The sequence below is a fragment of the Erythrolamprus reginae genome, chromosome 12, assembly GCF_031021105.1.
Source record: "Erythrolamprus reginae isolate rEryReg1 chromosome 12, rEryReg1.hap1, whole genome shotgun sequence".
NCBI lineage: Eukaryota > Metazoa > Chordata > Lepidosauria > Squamata > Dipsadidae > Erythrolamprus > Erythrolamprus reginae.
In genome coordinates this window covers 33,186,111-33,202,260 of record NC_091961.1, presented here as the reverse complement: position 1 = coordinate 33,202,260, position 16,150 = coordinate 33,186,111, and the positions used below count along the sequence as shown (strand labels likewise).

General features: G+C 46.2%; 1 protein-coding gene across 3 annotated transcripts in view; it reads left to right on the top strand.

Moving 5' to 3' along the window:
- Positions 1–16,150, top strand: part of USP28 (ubiquitin specific peptidase 28) — a 39,625-nt gene that overhangs the window by 14,437 nt on the left and 9,038 nt on the right. The window contains exons 11-21 of one of the 3 annotated variants that reach the window (XM_070765654.1): positions 1,929–2,056; positions 2,196–2,291; positions 2,985–3,146; positions 4,064–4,182; positions 4,967–5,037; positions 7,247–7,475; positions 9,590–9,781; positions 10,416–10,555; positions 10,717–10,902; positions 12,454–12,549; positions 14,550–14,728. In XM_070765654.1, the coding sequence (XP_070621755.1) occupies positions 1,929–2,056; positions 2,196–2,291; positions 2,985–3,146; positions 4,064–4,182; positions 4,967–5,037; positions 7,247–7,475; positions 9,590–9,781; positions 10,416–10,555; positions 10,717–10,902; positions 12,454–12,549; positions 14,550–14,728 (1,598 nt within the window). The remainder of the gene's footprint in view (positions 1–1,928; positions 2,057–2,195; positions 2,292–2,984; positions 3,147–4,063; positions 4,183–4,966; positions 5,038–7,246; positions 7,476–9,589; positions 9,782–10,415; positions 10,556–10,716; positions 10,903–12,453; positions 12,550–14,549; positions 14,729–16,150) is intronic. The other 2 variants (XM_070765652.1, XM_070765653.1) reach the window with 2 other exon arrangements.

Genomic DNA, 16,150 nt, shown 5'->3' with positions numbered 1-16,150 from the left:
CCTGTTCAGTTTGAGAGGCTGGACTTGAGGCAGTTGACTCTGGAGCTCAGCACCTACCGTATCTTACAGAGTATAAAACTCACTTTAGTTTTTGGGGAGGAAAAGAGGGGGGGGATCTGCTTACCAGGAACAGTGGCCCCTCTACTTAAGAACTTAATTCCTTCCATGACCAGGTTCTTAAGTAGGAACGTTCTTTTTTTCTTTTTTTTAAATTTAAAAATATACTTTATTGGTTTATAAAAAAGGAGTAAAACAGGGGGAAAGGGGGATGGGAGTACAGAAAAGAGAAGTGGGAGGGGAGTGGGGTAAACAGTATTGTTATATCACAGCTTGTATATATTGTTGTATACACATTCCAAGCATTTGTCCATATGTAAATATTTCGTATTTAGAATTCTTATTTGAATAACCTTATAGCTGTAATATTTGATAATCCAACAGTAGTGTAAAAAGCGAAGGGGTAGAAAGGGAGAAAAGGGAGAAAGAAAGAGGGAAGAAAGAAAGAAAAGAGAGATAGAGAGAGGAGAAGTAGTACCTGCAAGCAAACAGGCGTTTCGGTTGTGACGACTTAGGTGGATTATATTTGTTGTTTTTGTTAATCGTAGGTTGTAATATTAGTATATTTCTAATAGTTATCAAGTGGATTGAACTCAGACAGGGATTGTATTGGTTTCGGTCCGGTTTTTAGTTATACATATCTTTATTTTGGTTTATATTAAGCGATTTTGGTTATTTTTCGCTTTATCATCTTTAGAGTTCGATAGCCATCTGGACCATTTCTCCCAGGCCTTGTAGAACTCTGAATCGTTTTTGTTTTGAATTTCCATTGTTAATTTAAAATAGAAACGTTCTTAAGTAGAAGCAATTTTCCCCATAGGAACCAATGTAAAAGCACGTACAAACTTTTCTACTTAAGAACCTGGTCACGGAACAAATTAAGTTCTTAAGCAGAGGTGCCACTGTAATTGTTTCTCCGGCTTATACAGGATCTACAGGATCTAAGTATATACAGTATACAGCATAAAACGTGTCAGGAAAGACTTAATGAACTCAATCTGTATTGTCTGGAGGACAGAAGGAAAAGGGGGGACATGATAGAAACATTTAAATATGTCAAAGGGTTAAATAAGGTCCAGGAGGGAAGTGTTTTTCATAGGAAAGTGAACACAAGAACAAGGGGACACAATCTGAAGTTAGTTGGGGGAATGATCAAAGGCAACATGAGAAAATATTATTTTACTGAAAGAGTAGTAGATCCTTGGAACAAACTTCCAGCAGACGTGGTTGGTAAATCCACAGTAACTGAATTTAAACCTGCCTGGGAGAAACATAGATCCATCCTAAGATAAAATACAGGAAATAGTATAAGGGCAGACTAGATGGACCAGGAGGTCTTTTTCTGCAATCAATCTTCCATGTTTCTACGTTTCTATGAATGAGGATGGAAGGGAGGGAGGGAGGGAGGGAGGGAGGGAGGAAGGAAGGAAGGAAGGAAGGAAGGAAGGAAGGAAGGAAGGAAGGAAGGAAGGAGAATCCACAGTAACTGAATTTAAACCTGCCTGGGAGAAACATAGATCCACCCTAAGATAAAATACAGGAAATAGTATAAGGGCAGACTAGATGGACCAGGAGGTCTTTTTCTGCAATCAATCTTCCATGTTTCTACGTTTCTATGAATGAGGATGGAAGGGAGGGAGGGAGGAAGGAAGGAAGGAAGGAGAAATCCACAGTAACTGGATTTAAACATGCCTGGGATAAACATAGATCCATCCTAAGATAAAATGCAGGAAATAGTATAAGGGCAGACTAGATGGACCAGGAGGTCTTTTTCTGCCGTCAGTCTTCTATGTTTCTATGTTTCTATCTGGAGAATACAGCTAATGAAAAAATCACCCATCCATCTGAACTCCTTGTGTGTCTTATTTCAGTCCTGGTTTACAAAGCTGCCCCTAGTCCTGACCTTTGAACTTTCACGGTTTGAGTTCAATCAATCCCTCGGGCAGCCGGAGAAGATTCACAACAAACTAGTATTCCCACCCGTCATTTACATGGATAGGTAAGAAAGTGTGTGTGTTTGTATGTGTGTGTGTGTGTGTGTGTGTATAAGGTTTGTGGCTCGAGGCTTCCAAACCTACAGGGAAGATATTGTGGGGTTGTGACAAAGGAGACCATGCCCAAACTGTTGTTTCTTTTAGGTTTATGTACGACAACAAAGGGATCATCCAAGCGAAAAGAGAAGAGATTGGGGAGCTGAAAGACCGGAGGACCATTGTACAGCAGCAGTTGGAAAAGTAGGCAGCCTTTCTCGGACTCTGCATTTTCCCTGGCGGAACAAATACGTCAGCTGTCATGGAAAAAATGCCCAGTTCGGCTTGTCTGTTCGTCCTTGGATTAGGGTCTGTCTGGCGATGGAGTTTTTTAGAAGCCTCTGCCTGGCACTTAAGTTAATCCCCAAATATTTTGTTGATTTTGTAATTGGAATATTTAATATACAGTGTTCCCTCGATTTTCGCGGGTGATGCGTTCCGAGACCGCCCACGGAAGTCGAATTTCCGCGAAGTAGAGATGCGGAAGTAAATACACTATTTTTGGCTATGAACAGTATCACAAGCCATCTCTTAACACTTTAAACCCCTAAATTACAATTTCCCATTCCCTTAGCAACCATTTAGATTATTACTCACCATGTTTATTTATTAAAGTTTATTTAAAAAAATATTTATTAAAGGCAGACAGAAGTTTGGCAATGACATACGACGTCATCGGGCGGGAAAAACTGTGGTATAGGGGGAAAAACCCGCAAAGTATTTTTTAATTAATATTTTTGAAAAACCGTGGTATAGACTTTTTGCGAAGTTTGAACCCGCGAAATTCGAGGGAAAACTGTACTCATGAAATCCTACTTCTGATCTTCCTGCCTATTTTTAACGATCATTTTAGCCTCAATATCGAAGTGAGGCTGATGATGGTTTCCTCCTAATTAGGTACCTGAGATACGGCTCCGGTTCTGACCGCTTCCCCTTGCCGGATATGCTGCAGTCCGTTCTGGACTTTGCAAGGGCCAAGCTGTCCTGCGCAGCCACTACGACCACAGCAGGACCGAAGGCAGAAGACGAACGCTCGGAGACCCACGCCGAGCCAAGCAGGTAAAACTTGGGCCAAGCTCTGGGGTGGTATATTTTGTATATTTTTTCCCTCCACCTTAAAACATAGATAAATGGGAACACATATCTCATCAATATCAATCATGTCTATGAATATACACATAAGTCAATGTCTAACGGTGCATATGTAAAAACATTCTTATATAATAAACTAGCAGCCAATCTATCTCTAAAATAAAAAAAGGAAGGCTAACTGTAATTTAAAATAGAAAAAAAAAGAAAATACTCAAAAAAATATAAAAGTAGAAAGAAATTATATCTATCTTTCACACTTTCCAATATTCTTATTCATAAATCTTAACTCCTTTAAGTCTGTGTTACATAATTTGTCCATTGCTGCCACCATTTCTTTTTCCTTCAACCAGGTTTCTACGATCTTATCTCTTTCTTTCACATTTGTTTATTTGTTTGTTTATTTGTTTGTTTATTTGTTTGTTTATTGATTGATTGATTGATTGATTGGATTTGTATGCCGCCCCTCTCCGGAGACTCGGAGCGGCTAACAGCAACAATAAAACAGTGTACAATAGTAATCTAATATTAAAAACGATTAAAAACCCATTAATATAAAAACCATACATACATACATACCATGCATAGAATTGTAAAGGCCTAGGGGGAAAGAGGATCTCAATTTCAAAATACTTATTTATTTTATCTATTTTTATTTTCAATCCATTCATAAATTTTCCCCCAGCTATTACAAAACTCCAAATCCTCTTTATCTCTAACTGTCGTTGTAAATCTATTCATTTCAGCACAATCCATAATCTTCTTTCCTCGGTGTTCTATTCAATTTCCAGTCGCATTTGTAAAGCAGCCCAGCTGATTCCCATCTCTGGCTTTTGGGGAGGCCCGTTGCCACCCGCTGACTTGAGCCCCTCTTTCCCTCCACCCAGGTGCCCAGGGGAGACGTCGGAAGAGCCCCTTCCTCCTCGGGCCATCTCCGAAGACGAGATGAGCCTGGTCATTTCCTGCCTGCAGAAGTGGAGGGAAGAAGTTGAGCAAGACATAGAAGGTCCATGCCCAGATAATGTCTCACATTTCCTTTCAAAGGTTTCAAGCTACTGACATTTTCCCAGTGGCGTATGGGCTGGTTTCCATTCCATTCCTTTCCCAAGCTGGTGATGGTGGCGAGGTCCCATAACAGGGACCTTCGCCAGCGTTTAAGCCTCTCTGTTTGTGGGATATGATGAGAAAAGCCATAACCGATCTCTCTCGGAGCATTTTGCAGTTTTCATGGTTGGGACGAGAGATGAAGTTCCCTTGGTGAAGGACAAGGCTTTGTCTGGCCCAGGGGAAGGCGAAGTTGGCTCTTCTATGACTTGTGGACTTCAACTCCCTTGGGTTCCATTTGTTGGGGGTCCAGGGAAAGGGAGGGTCTTGCTTTCTCTTTCTGCTCAAGATCCCCATGGACAATTGGTGGGCCACTGTGTGATTCAGCATGGCTCTTCTATTCTTACATTCTTATGTCCTTCCTTCCTCCCTCCCTCCCTCTCTCTTTCCCTCCCTTCCTTCTCTCTCTCTCTCTCTCTCTGAGTTGAGGCATGCAGGGTTCCCATTTGTTGGGGGTCAAGGGAAAAGAAGAGTTTTGCCTTCTCTTTCTGCTCAAGATCCCCATGGACAATTGGTGGACCACTGTGGGACACAGAATGCTGGACTCGATGGGCTTTGGGCCGATTCAACAGGGCTCTTCTTAGGTTCTTATGTTCTTGAGAAGCGTCTTCAGAGATTGGCAAAGCAAATGTTTCCTTTCCTTTAAGAAAACTTGACCTCGTTTCCTCTTTTGCTTTGATGGACAGACTTGAAGGCCTCCCTGCTGATGCTGTCTGACTCCATGGAACATGTCTACGCTGACCCCCAACTCCGCCAGGTAGGGTGTCTGCCTTTCTCCCTGGTTGTGTGAGTGCTTCTGACCTCCTGTTGCCACCAGTTTCCCCCAAAATAAAACCTCACTGTCGTAGAAGGGAGAGAGAAGGGGAGATTCACGATAGAATTAGTTAAGAGTTTCCATTTTTATGATAAGGTCATTTGTTCCTCCGTATAAAATTAGCCTCGAGGTCTCAAACTAAATTTCTAGGAATTAATTTGGGAATTCCTGGGAAGTCAGACATTATATTCTCCTACGAAAAATTATTTTACCTTGTTTTTGAAAAATGATTTCATGTCAATCGTAGCTGAAGCCCAGGCACCTATATATTTTTAGTATTGGATTTTGTTATTTACTGTTCTATTGCTGTTGTTAGCCGCCCCGAGTCTGTGGAGAGGGGCGGCATACAAATCCAATCAATCAATCAATCAATCAATCTGCCTGCTGTTTTTTTGCCACGCATTGAAATAAAAGGAGGAAGCTATGAGTATTGTAACCAGCCTAATTGATTCCCTGCTGTCTCTCCAAAGAGATTGTAGAGGCTGAGCATTTTATTGGAAGAGCTGGAACACCTTCGTTTTTGGCTTGGAGAGCCCCCGCCTCTCCTCTCTCGTCCAGGGATCTGCAAACCTGGCAGCTTTAAGGCTTTTGAGGACTTCAACTCCCAGAATTCACCAGCCAGCAGGACACGTATGAGTCAGGCTGAGGAATTCTTGGAATTTAGGGCATAACAAGCCAGGAACTTAGGCATGTTCGGGATTGTACAGTGTTGAGCTCTTCCATCCCCAACAAAATCCCATGTCAAGGCCTTGCCAGTTGCAAGGGTTCTCTCTGGCAAACGGCCCCCACCGAGTGTCAGTCATTTGGGCATGTGGTTCTGTGGGTCCAGCTTGGTGGACGTGGCAGGGGACAGAGGCTGTAAAATTTATTTATTATCTATCTATCTATCTATCTATCTATCTATCTATCTATCTATCTATCTATCTATCTATCTATCTATTTATCTATCTATTTATCATCTATCTATCTATCTATCTATCTATCTATCTATCTATCTATCTATCTATCTAGTTATTTATTTATTCAATTTTTATGCCGCCCTTCTCCTTAGACTCAGGGCGGCTTACAACATGTTAGCAATAGCCCTTTTTAACAGAGCCAGCCTATTGCCCCCACAATCCGGGTCCTCATTTGACCCACCTCGGAAGGATGGAAGGCTGAGTCAACCTTGAGCCGGTGATGAGATTTGAACCGCTGACCTTCAAATCTACAGTCAGCTTCAGTGGCCTGCACTACAGCACTCTACCTGCTGCGCCACCCCGGCTCTCTATTATTATTATTATTATTATCTCTTATTATTTATTTCTAAGATTTGTATGCCACCCTTCTCCCAAGATTCATCCCCACCCCACTCCAGGGGAAGCTTACTGCAAAATCCCCATTTCCTGCTAAAACCCACCTCTGCTCTGGACCCTGACTGGTCTGGTCACTGTGGTCAATGCAGCATAGAAAGCCTTGTTGTTGTTGTCCCCCCGCCCCCACCCAAGGGAAGGAATCTGTGCTAAGCCTTGGTTATATGAATGGATCCTCCTTACAGGCACAACAGCTGAGAATTTGCCCCCTCGAATCTCCCTTCGCGCTCAGGTTACTTCAGCCTCTCTAAAAATAAACCTGAGAACCAACGGTGTCTGCGTTTATTTATTTATTTGATTTGATTTGTATGCCGCCCCTCTCCGGAGACTCGGGGCGGCTAACAGCGACAATAAAACAGTGTACAATAGTAATTTGGTATTAGAAATGATTAAAAACCCATTAATATAAAAACCAAACATACATACATACATACATACATACATACATACATACATACATACATACATACCATGCATAGAATTGTAAAGGCCTAGGGGGGGAGAGGATCTCAGTTCCCCCATGCCTGGCGGCAGAGGTGGGTTTTAAGTTGTTTACGAAAGGCAAGGAGGGTGGGGGCAGTTCTAATCTCTGGGGGGAGTTGGTTCCAGAGGGCCGGGGTCGCCACAGAGAAGGCTCTTCCCCTGGGTCCCGCCAGGCGACATTGTTTAGTTGATGGGACCCGGAGAAGATCCACTCTGTCAGACCTAACTGGTCGCTGGGATTCGTGCAGCAGAAGGCGGTCCCGGAGATATTCTGGTCCGGTGCCATGTTTGTGTGTGTGTGTGTGTGTGTTTTCCAGGTCCCTTACCACTTGCATGCCGTGTTGGTGCACGAGGGCCAGGCCAACGCTGGGCACTACTGGGCCTACATCTACAACCAGCCTCAGGACACCTGGCTTAAATACAACGACATCGCCGTGACCGAATCCTCCTGGGAGGAGCTGGAAAGGGATTCCTTTGGCGGCTTTAAAAATGCAAGCGCCTACTGTCTCATTTATGTCAGTAAGAAACTGCCACACTTCACCACAGGTGAGGATCTGAACTCGGTCCTTGGCGAGGCCGCTTCCCTTTTTGGAGGGTCCAGGGGCCTCTGGATAAATTAAGATTCCTCTGCTGGAGAAGAGGGTGGCTGCTTAAGACCTTCCAGCATTTACAGAAATGGCGGAAGGTCTGAAGCATCAAACTGATCAGGAAAGATGTCACAAACTCCATCTGTCTAGTCTGGAGGACAGAAGGGAAAGGGGGGGACAGGATTAAAACATTTAAATAGGTTAAAGGGTTGAATAAGGTCCAGGAGGGAAGTGTTTTTCATAGGAAAGTGAACCTGAGAACAAGGGGGCACAATCTGAGGTCAGTTGGGGGAAAGATCAGAAGCAACGTGAGAAACATAGAAACATAGAAGACTGACTGCAGAAAAAGACCTCATGGTCCATCTAGTCTGCCCCTATACTATTTCCTGTATTTTATCTTAGGATAGATATATGTTTATCCCAAGCATGTTTTAAATTCAGTTCCTGTGGATTTAGCAACCACATCTGCTGGAAGTTTGTTCCAAGGATCTACTACTCTTTCAGTAAAATAATGTTTTCTCATGTTGCTTTCAGTAACATTATTTCAGTATTTCAGTAAAATATTATTTTACTGAAAGAGAGTGGTAGATGCTTGGAACAAACTCCCAGCAGACGTGGTTGGTCAATCCACAGTAACTGCATGTAAACATGCCTGGGGTAAGCATAGATCCATCCTAAGATAAAATAGAGGAAATAGTATAAGGGCAGCCTAGATGGACCATGAAGCCTTTTTCTACCCTCAATCTTGTATGTTTCTATCTTTCTAAGAGCTTTCTTGTCCTCTGGTTGGGAGTGGACCATGGGTTTTTTTTTTAAATACCTTCAACCTTTATGAGGATATGCATCACTTGACATGAGTGGAGGTTAAAAAGAATATATCTCTGCATCTCGGTTTGATATATTTATACTTTTTTTTCCTTTTCTTCATCCAGGGATAAAACCTACTCCAACAGTTAGTGCAGTGTTTCCCAACCTTGGCCACTTGAATATATCTGGACATTCGCTGGCTGGGGAATTCTGGGAGTTGAAGTCCAAATACAGTGAACCCTCGATCATCGCGAGGGTTCCGTTCCAGGACCCCACGCGATGATCGATTTTTAGCGAAGTAGCGGTGCGGAAGTAAAAACACCATCTGCGCTTGCGCAGATGGTGTTTTTGCTTCCACTGCCGCCCGCCCTTCGCCCGCCCACCCCGTTGCTCGCGCCCGCCCACCCCATTGCTCACGCTGTTGCTGGGGCCGCTTCCCAGCTGGGGAGCCGAGCTAGGGAGTCCCGACCGCCCGCGCGTTGCTGGGGAAAGCGCGCGCGCTTGGGGAATCCCTAGCTCCGCTCCCCAGCTGGGGAGCGAGCTGCGATGTCCCCAAGCGCGCGGGCACCGCCCGCCCGCCCACGCTGTTGCTGGGGCCGCTTCCCAGCTGGGGAGCCGAGCTAGGGAGTCCGGACCGCGCGCGCGTTGCTGGGGAAAGCGCGCGCGCTTGGGGAATCCCTAGCTCGGCTCCCCAGCTGGGGAGCGGAGCTAGGGATTCCCCAAGCGCGCGCGCTTTCCCCAGCAACGCGCGCGCGGTCCGGACTCCCTAGCTCGGCTCCCCAGCTGGGGAGCGAGCTGCGATGTCCCCAAGCGCGTGGGCACCGCCCGCCCGCCCACGCTGTTGCTGGGGCCGCTTCCCAGCTGGGGAGCCGAGCTGGGGTGTCCCCGCGCGTGCCGCCCGCCCGCCCACGCCGTTGCTCGCGCCGCCGCTGGGGTCTTACGGGGGCAAGAGGGGGAAGACCCAGGGAAGCCTCTGCCCGGCGGGGAAACTCCACCATCTACGCATGCGTGGAAGGGCACGCATGCGTAGATGGTGGAGTTTACTTCCGGGTTGAAAACTCGCGAAATAGCCCTTTCGCGATCCTTGAGGACGCGAAACTCGAGGGTTCACTGTATCTTCAAGTGGCCAAGTTGGGAAACACTGAGCTAGTGTACTCTTGCTCATCTATGTATTTTTTATTTCTTGGGTTAAACTATCCACTTCTGCACACAATGTGATTTTTTTGTATCGTCCTCCATAGGCTGATTTCTGTTTTTCTTTGGCAGTTTATGACGATCGGCAGCCGGAGAGAGAGGTGGAGATGCTGCCCCTGGAACTTCAGCGCTACATCGAAGAAGACAACTGGAGGATGGAGCAGGAGGCGGCCGAGGTGCAAGAGCAGGCCTGCAAAATGGCCCAGATGGAGCCGTCCCCTGAGCTCCTGGAGACCCAGGACCTGTCTCCGGACTCCAGCCCAGGTGAGGGAAGGGGCCCTTCCGGTGCCAGCAAACAGGGAGTGGAATTGCAGGCCGGGGGAAAGGGTCATCACGCAAAAAAAGAGAACCAAAAGCGCTTTGACCCGTCCCTTAGATTGGAAGGTCTTCGTCGACTCTAGATGGGTAAAATTGACGGGACCGTCTCTTGCCGCATACCTCTTAGGGACCAATAAGAGCTCACAGGGGTTGGCCTCCTCCGGGTCCCGTCGACTAAGCAAGGCTGTCTTCCCCACTCTCCTCCTCCCTGTCACTCATGTCTTCTTGGTCAGAGGAGCCTTCATCAGCAGATTCCACTGGGGGCAAAACAGGCCTGCAGCATGTGGATGTCTCCCCCACACCCACAGTCCTTGGGGCAGGAGCTGGGCCAGAGCTCACCACAACAATAACTGGGATTTTATTGTTTTTTAAACATTTATATTTGACTTCTTTTATTATTGTACCTTCTTTGTAGTTTGTATTTTTGTATTATTGTACCATTGTAATTTATATTATTTATATTGTTGAGTCCCAGCAGAGCTGGCTGGAAAATTCTGGGAGTTGAAGTCCACAAGTCTTAAAGTTGTCAAGTTCGAGGACCTCTGGTGTAACGCATGGTCTTTGCCCTTTCTCCTCCTAGAACGCCCCTTCCCCTGCGAGAGTGGGCCCCATTCGCTCTCCTCCGAGCACGCGTTGATGGCCAAGGACCAAACGGCCCAAGCCATCGCCAAGACGGCCGATGTCTACGAGAAGGACGGCATCCCAGCTGCCCTGGACCAGGTGAGAGGTCTTCCTTCCACCTGTCATGCTGAGCCTCTTGCCCTCCTTGGGCCTCTGTTGCTGCTCCTCTGGCCTGCCTCTCACTCCCTTCTCCTCCTCCTCCTCCTTTTCCTCTTCCGCCCCCCTCTCCTCCTCCTCCTCCCCACTCGGTGCTGCCACAGCCCAAGGAGGCAGATGCAGAAAAGGCCCCGTTGGAGGAAACCAGCCCCACGCAGCAGGCCGAAGAGCCCCAGGAAGCGGAGCGGAGGGAGCCTTCTGCCCCAGCCAGCTCTCAAGTCTTGGAAGTGGAGATTCCCAGCGTGGGGAAGATCCTGGTTAGATCGGATGCAGATGGATATAACGAGGAGGTACCGTCTCTGGAAGGAGAGGGTCCGTTCGCAATGCCCACTCGGCCCTTGATAATCCTGCTGCCCACTTGGAAACGGCCTCGCCTTTCGTCAGTTGGTTGTCAACACACAACTGACACACAAACAGGCAGCACAGCCAGGTTTAGTTTAATTTATTACCATATTTTTCAGAGTATAAGACGCACTTTAGTTTCTGGGGAGGAAAATAGGGGAAAGAATCTGCTTACCAGGTATCCATCTGGCCGGCGCCCTTAGTCTGGTCAGTTCCAGCACATTGTTAAAAAAACCCTTATGCAGCAAGAGTAACAATGAAAGAGCTTGCAAGCCAGTAAGAGCTGGGAACATCATTAACACCTGGAAAGAAACAGTTGGAGAAAGTAGAGCTATGGGAAAAAACAGCCTTCTTTGCAGAGAGTAACAATGAAAGAGCTTGGAAAACCTTAATAGCACCTGGTTAGGGCTGGAAAGAGACATTTGGAGCAATGGGAAAAACCCCCTACAAGGACAGGGTTTGGAAAACAGCCTTCTTTGCAGAGAGTAACAATGAAAGAGCTTGCAAGCGAGTAAGGCCGTTAGCACCTGGTTAGGGCTGGAAAGAAACTTACTCAGAACAAGTTAGAGCAATGAAAAAAAAACCTGGAAAGTCTTAGGGCTTGGAAATTTCAAAACACCCTGAATAAAAAGACACAATAATAAAATGCAGTTATAAAAATACAATTTAAAACCCCAATATTCATGTATCATTCATTCATAGCTACTGGCTGGAACGGAATATCACGCTCAACGGCCCCAGGCTTGCCAAGAAAATTGTGTTTTTAATTTAATTTAATTTATTATTTTATTTATTTATTTATTGGATTTGTATGCCGCCCCTCTCCGTAGACTCGGGGCGGCTAACAGCAATAACAAGACAGCATGTAAATCCAATAGTACAACAACTAAAAAACCCTTATTTTAAAACCAATCATACCTACAAACAAACATACCATGCATAGAATTGTAAAGGCCTAGAGGGAAAGAGTATCTCAGTTCCCCCATGCCTGGCGGCAGAGGTGGGTTTTAAGGAGCTTACAAAAGGCGAGGAGGGTGGGGGCGATTCTAATCTCCAGGGGCAGTTGGTTCCAGAGGGCCGGGGCCACCACAGAGAAGGCTCTTCCCCTGGGCCCCGCCAAACGACATTGTTTAGTTGACGGGACCCGGAGAAGACCCACTCTGTGGGACCTAACTGGTCGCTGCGATTCGTGCAGCAGAAGGCGGTCCCTGAGATAATCTGGTCCGGTGCCATGGAGGGCTTTATAGGTCATAACCAACTTTAAGGCCTTTCGGAAGGTCAGGAGCCCATATTTGAACCCTGAGATATAGAGGTTCAGCTACCTTCCAAGGCTCTGGAAATGGGGAGCCACCCAAAGAATATCCCCCCTGAGTTGAACATGGTTCTTTTGCCTATGGGGTGACCGAGAGCTTGTTTCCGTCCAGCCTTCCCCCAAACCCATCATCCCCATTCCTCTTCTCTCTCTCTCTCCCCTTCCTCTTCTCCCTTCTCTGTGGCAGGTGATGCTTACCCCCGCCATGCAAGGGGTGATCCTGGCCATTGCGAAAGCTCGCCAGACCTTTGATCGCGACGGGTCTGAAGCAGGGCTCGTCAAGGTACGACTTTGCACCTGAGCGCATGGGTCTTGTTTTCACTAATCACAAGGGACGAGGCCCCTTCCTCTGGGTACGGGGGCTTCTCTCCACCTCCTCCCCTTTTGCTGTCTTGGAATGGGGTGGAAGGCAGAAGCTGGGGGTGACCAGGTGCCCCTCTGGATGTCGGGTTCTGCAGGAGAGGGACTTTTGCCCCACCTGCGCCGTCCTTTAGGGCAGTGTTTCCCAACCTTGGCAACTTGAAGGTATCTGGACTTCAACTCCCAGAATTCCCCAGCCAGCATTTGCTGGCTGGGGAATTCTGGGAGTTGAAGTCCATGGGCTGTCAACCTTGGCAACTTTAAGGCTTGTGGACTTCAACTTCCAGAATTCCTCATCCAGCAAAAGCTTGCAGTGGTTCTCAACCTGGGAGTCGGGACCCTTTTTTTGAGAGGGGGTGGTGGTCAAATGACCATTTCACAGGGGTCGCCTAAGACCATTGGAAAAGTCAAATTTCCCCTGGTGTTAGGAACCGAAGCTTCTATCCTGGCACCTTACAAAATAATTACAATAAAATTAATCCGATTAAGTTAAAATTACACAGCTATCTAAAATCCTAGATAAGAAATGCCCCCATTTTGGTGGAGGGGTGTGAATCTTGTACGGTGGTGGGCACCAATCACTGTGCACTTGTTGTATGTTGTGTCTGTATATATTTTAAAATCAATTAAAAAAATATTTTTAAAAAGCTATCTAAAATCCCTAATTGTACTAAAAATCAATCACGCTCATTCGTTCAGAATCGTTCATTGGCCAAGGGCTAAGATCTAAATGTCCCCTGGTGTTAGGAACCACAGCTTCTATTCTGGCACCTTGGGACGTGTTTTTACAATCTGACCAATCAGGCATTGACAGTTGGGGTGTCCCTCTGACCTTCCTGCCAATCAGCTTCAAGCTCCGTTGGGAGAATCGAGGCTAGACTTATGGTTGGGGGTCACCACAACACAAGGAACTGTATTAAGGGGTCACAACATTAGAAAGGTTGAGGACCACTGCTTTAGGGGGAGTGTTTTAGACCGAGAACATTGATCCAAGGCAGAAGAGGAGACGGGGAGTAGGTGATTACTTGCTCTGCCTGCTAAGTTAGTGGCATCGGTTTGTTACCTGAGCCCAGGTGCATGTTTGTAGGAAATTCCGACTAGGAAAGGTTGATCCTCCCAGCTGAACTGCCAGAAATCTGAAAGTCTTCTTGATCCTTGGCAGAGAGTGGGAGCTGTCCACAGCTAGGGAAAAAAAAATATCTTCAAGATAAATTTCATATCTTGCTTACACTTGCTAAAGCAGTGATGGCAAACCTATGGCACAGGTGCCACAGGGGGCACACGGAGCCATATCTGCCGGCACATGAGCCTTTGCCCTAGCTCACCTCCAACCTGCATGTGTGTGCCGGCCAGCTGATTTTTGGCTCGCACAGAGGCTCTGGGAGGGCGTTTTTGGCTTCTAGAGGGCATCCAGGGGGATGGGGGGGGGTCATTTTTACCCTCCCCAGGATCCAGAGAAGCCTTTGGAGCCTGGGGAGGGTGAAACATGAGCCTACTGGGCCCAGCAGAAGTTGAGAAACAGGCCATTTTCAGCCTCTTGGAGGGGGGGGGATAATAATAATAATTATTATTATTAATAATAATAATAATAATAATATATTAGATTTATATGCTGCCACTCTCCGTAGACTCGGAGTGGCTGGGAAGCTGTTTTCACCCTTCTCAGGCATTAAATTAGGGGTGTGGGCATTATTATTATTATTATTCTTATTCTTATTTATTAGATTTGTATGCCGCCCCTCTCCGCAGACTCGGGGTGGCCCACTAGCAGCCTCAGCACCTGAAATGACCCAAATTGTGTTTTTACAACCGAAATCTCCCTCCCCTTGAAATCAGCTGCAAAGCAAAGGGAGAATCTGTGTCGTGGATGCACAACAAGCCAGAACGGTCACCGTATTTGTCCCCCCACCGATTTCCCCCCAGGCATTCCGCGAAGAATATTCCAGACTCTACTCCTTGTCGAGGGAGACCCCGACGCCCCAGAACGACCCCCGCCTCCAACACGTCTTGGTGTACTTGCTGCAGAACGATGCCCCCAAGCAGGTGGTGGAACGGACCCTCCTGGAGCAGTTTGCAGACCGGAACCTCAGCTACGATGAGAGGTTGGTTCAAAGGGCAGGTGGAGAGGTTGGACCCATGGTTGAACTCGGTGGCCTCCTTGGTGCTCTCTCGCTCTCGGAGCTTGGTGGTCTGCTTGTAGATGTTTGTTAGGGTTAGGACATGCATGAGAGATTTTAAGTCCAGGTATACAGAGCTACACAGTAGGACTTGACAAGGTACCAGAATTTATAGGTTGGTAATTTAGGATCCAGTGCAGAGAAATAACGAAGACACTTTTGTAGAAAAACTGTAGTAAACATTTTAGTCTTCAGTGCAAGCGAAATAGACTGCTCAAAAAAATAAATAAACACATCCAAGATCTGAATGAATGAAATATTCTCCGTCCCGAGTCTTCGGACAGGGGCGGTGTGCAGATCTAATAAATTATGATTAATTTATTATTATTATTTCATTTGCACAACTATTCTATTTGCACAACAGCAGGTGAAATTGACTGTCAACCACTGTTGCTTCCTAAGTGGACAGTTTGATTTACCAGAAGTTTGATTTACTTGAAGTTATATTCTGGTTTTTTTAAGTGTTTCCTTTATTTTTTTTTGAGCAGTGTATGTTCTGTCTCAGTCTTCTATTTACAGGAAGAAACTTTGCTTTAACTATATGCAGTACAGCTTACTTACACGTAGATACTAAACCAATCCAGGTTTCTCCGTACAGCTCTAACACTACAGCTCTAACTCAATATTTAACATGCTGAAACTGCTCCAGCCACCCAACTAACATTTATTTATTTGTTTGTTTGTTTGTTTGTTTGTTTGTATGCCGCCCCTTTCCGTAGACTCGGGGCGGCTCACAACATAATAAAACAATTCATAACAAATCTAATAATTTACAATTTAAAAATTTAAAGTAGTTAAGAAAACCCCATTTTTAAGCAGACATACCTACAAACATACCATACATAAATTATATAGGCCCAGGGGAGATATCTCAATTCCCCCATGCCTGATGACAAAGGTGGGTTTTGAGGAGTTTACGAAAGGCAAGGAAGGTAGGGGCAGTTCTAATCTCTGGGGGGAGCTGGTTCCAGAGAGTTGGGGTCGCCACAGAGAAGGCTCTTCCCCTGGGACCCACCAAACGACATTGTTTAGTCGACGGGACCCGGAGAAGGCCGACTCTGTGGGACCTAATCGGTCGCTGGGATTCGTGCAGCAGAAGGTGGTCTCGGAGATATTCTGGTCCGATGCCATGAAGGGCTTTATAGGTCATAACCAACAGTTTGAATTGTGACCGGAAATTGATCGGCAACCAATGCAGACTGCGGATATCACCACCAACTATAGACGACAGCTAACAGTCATTGTAAAGTTGCTTTGCATTTTATAATGCTCTGGCCCAATCAAGTTGCAGTTTACACCCCATGGCTCAGCATTCAGGATGCTTATGACCTTCTTTTACCTTATATG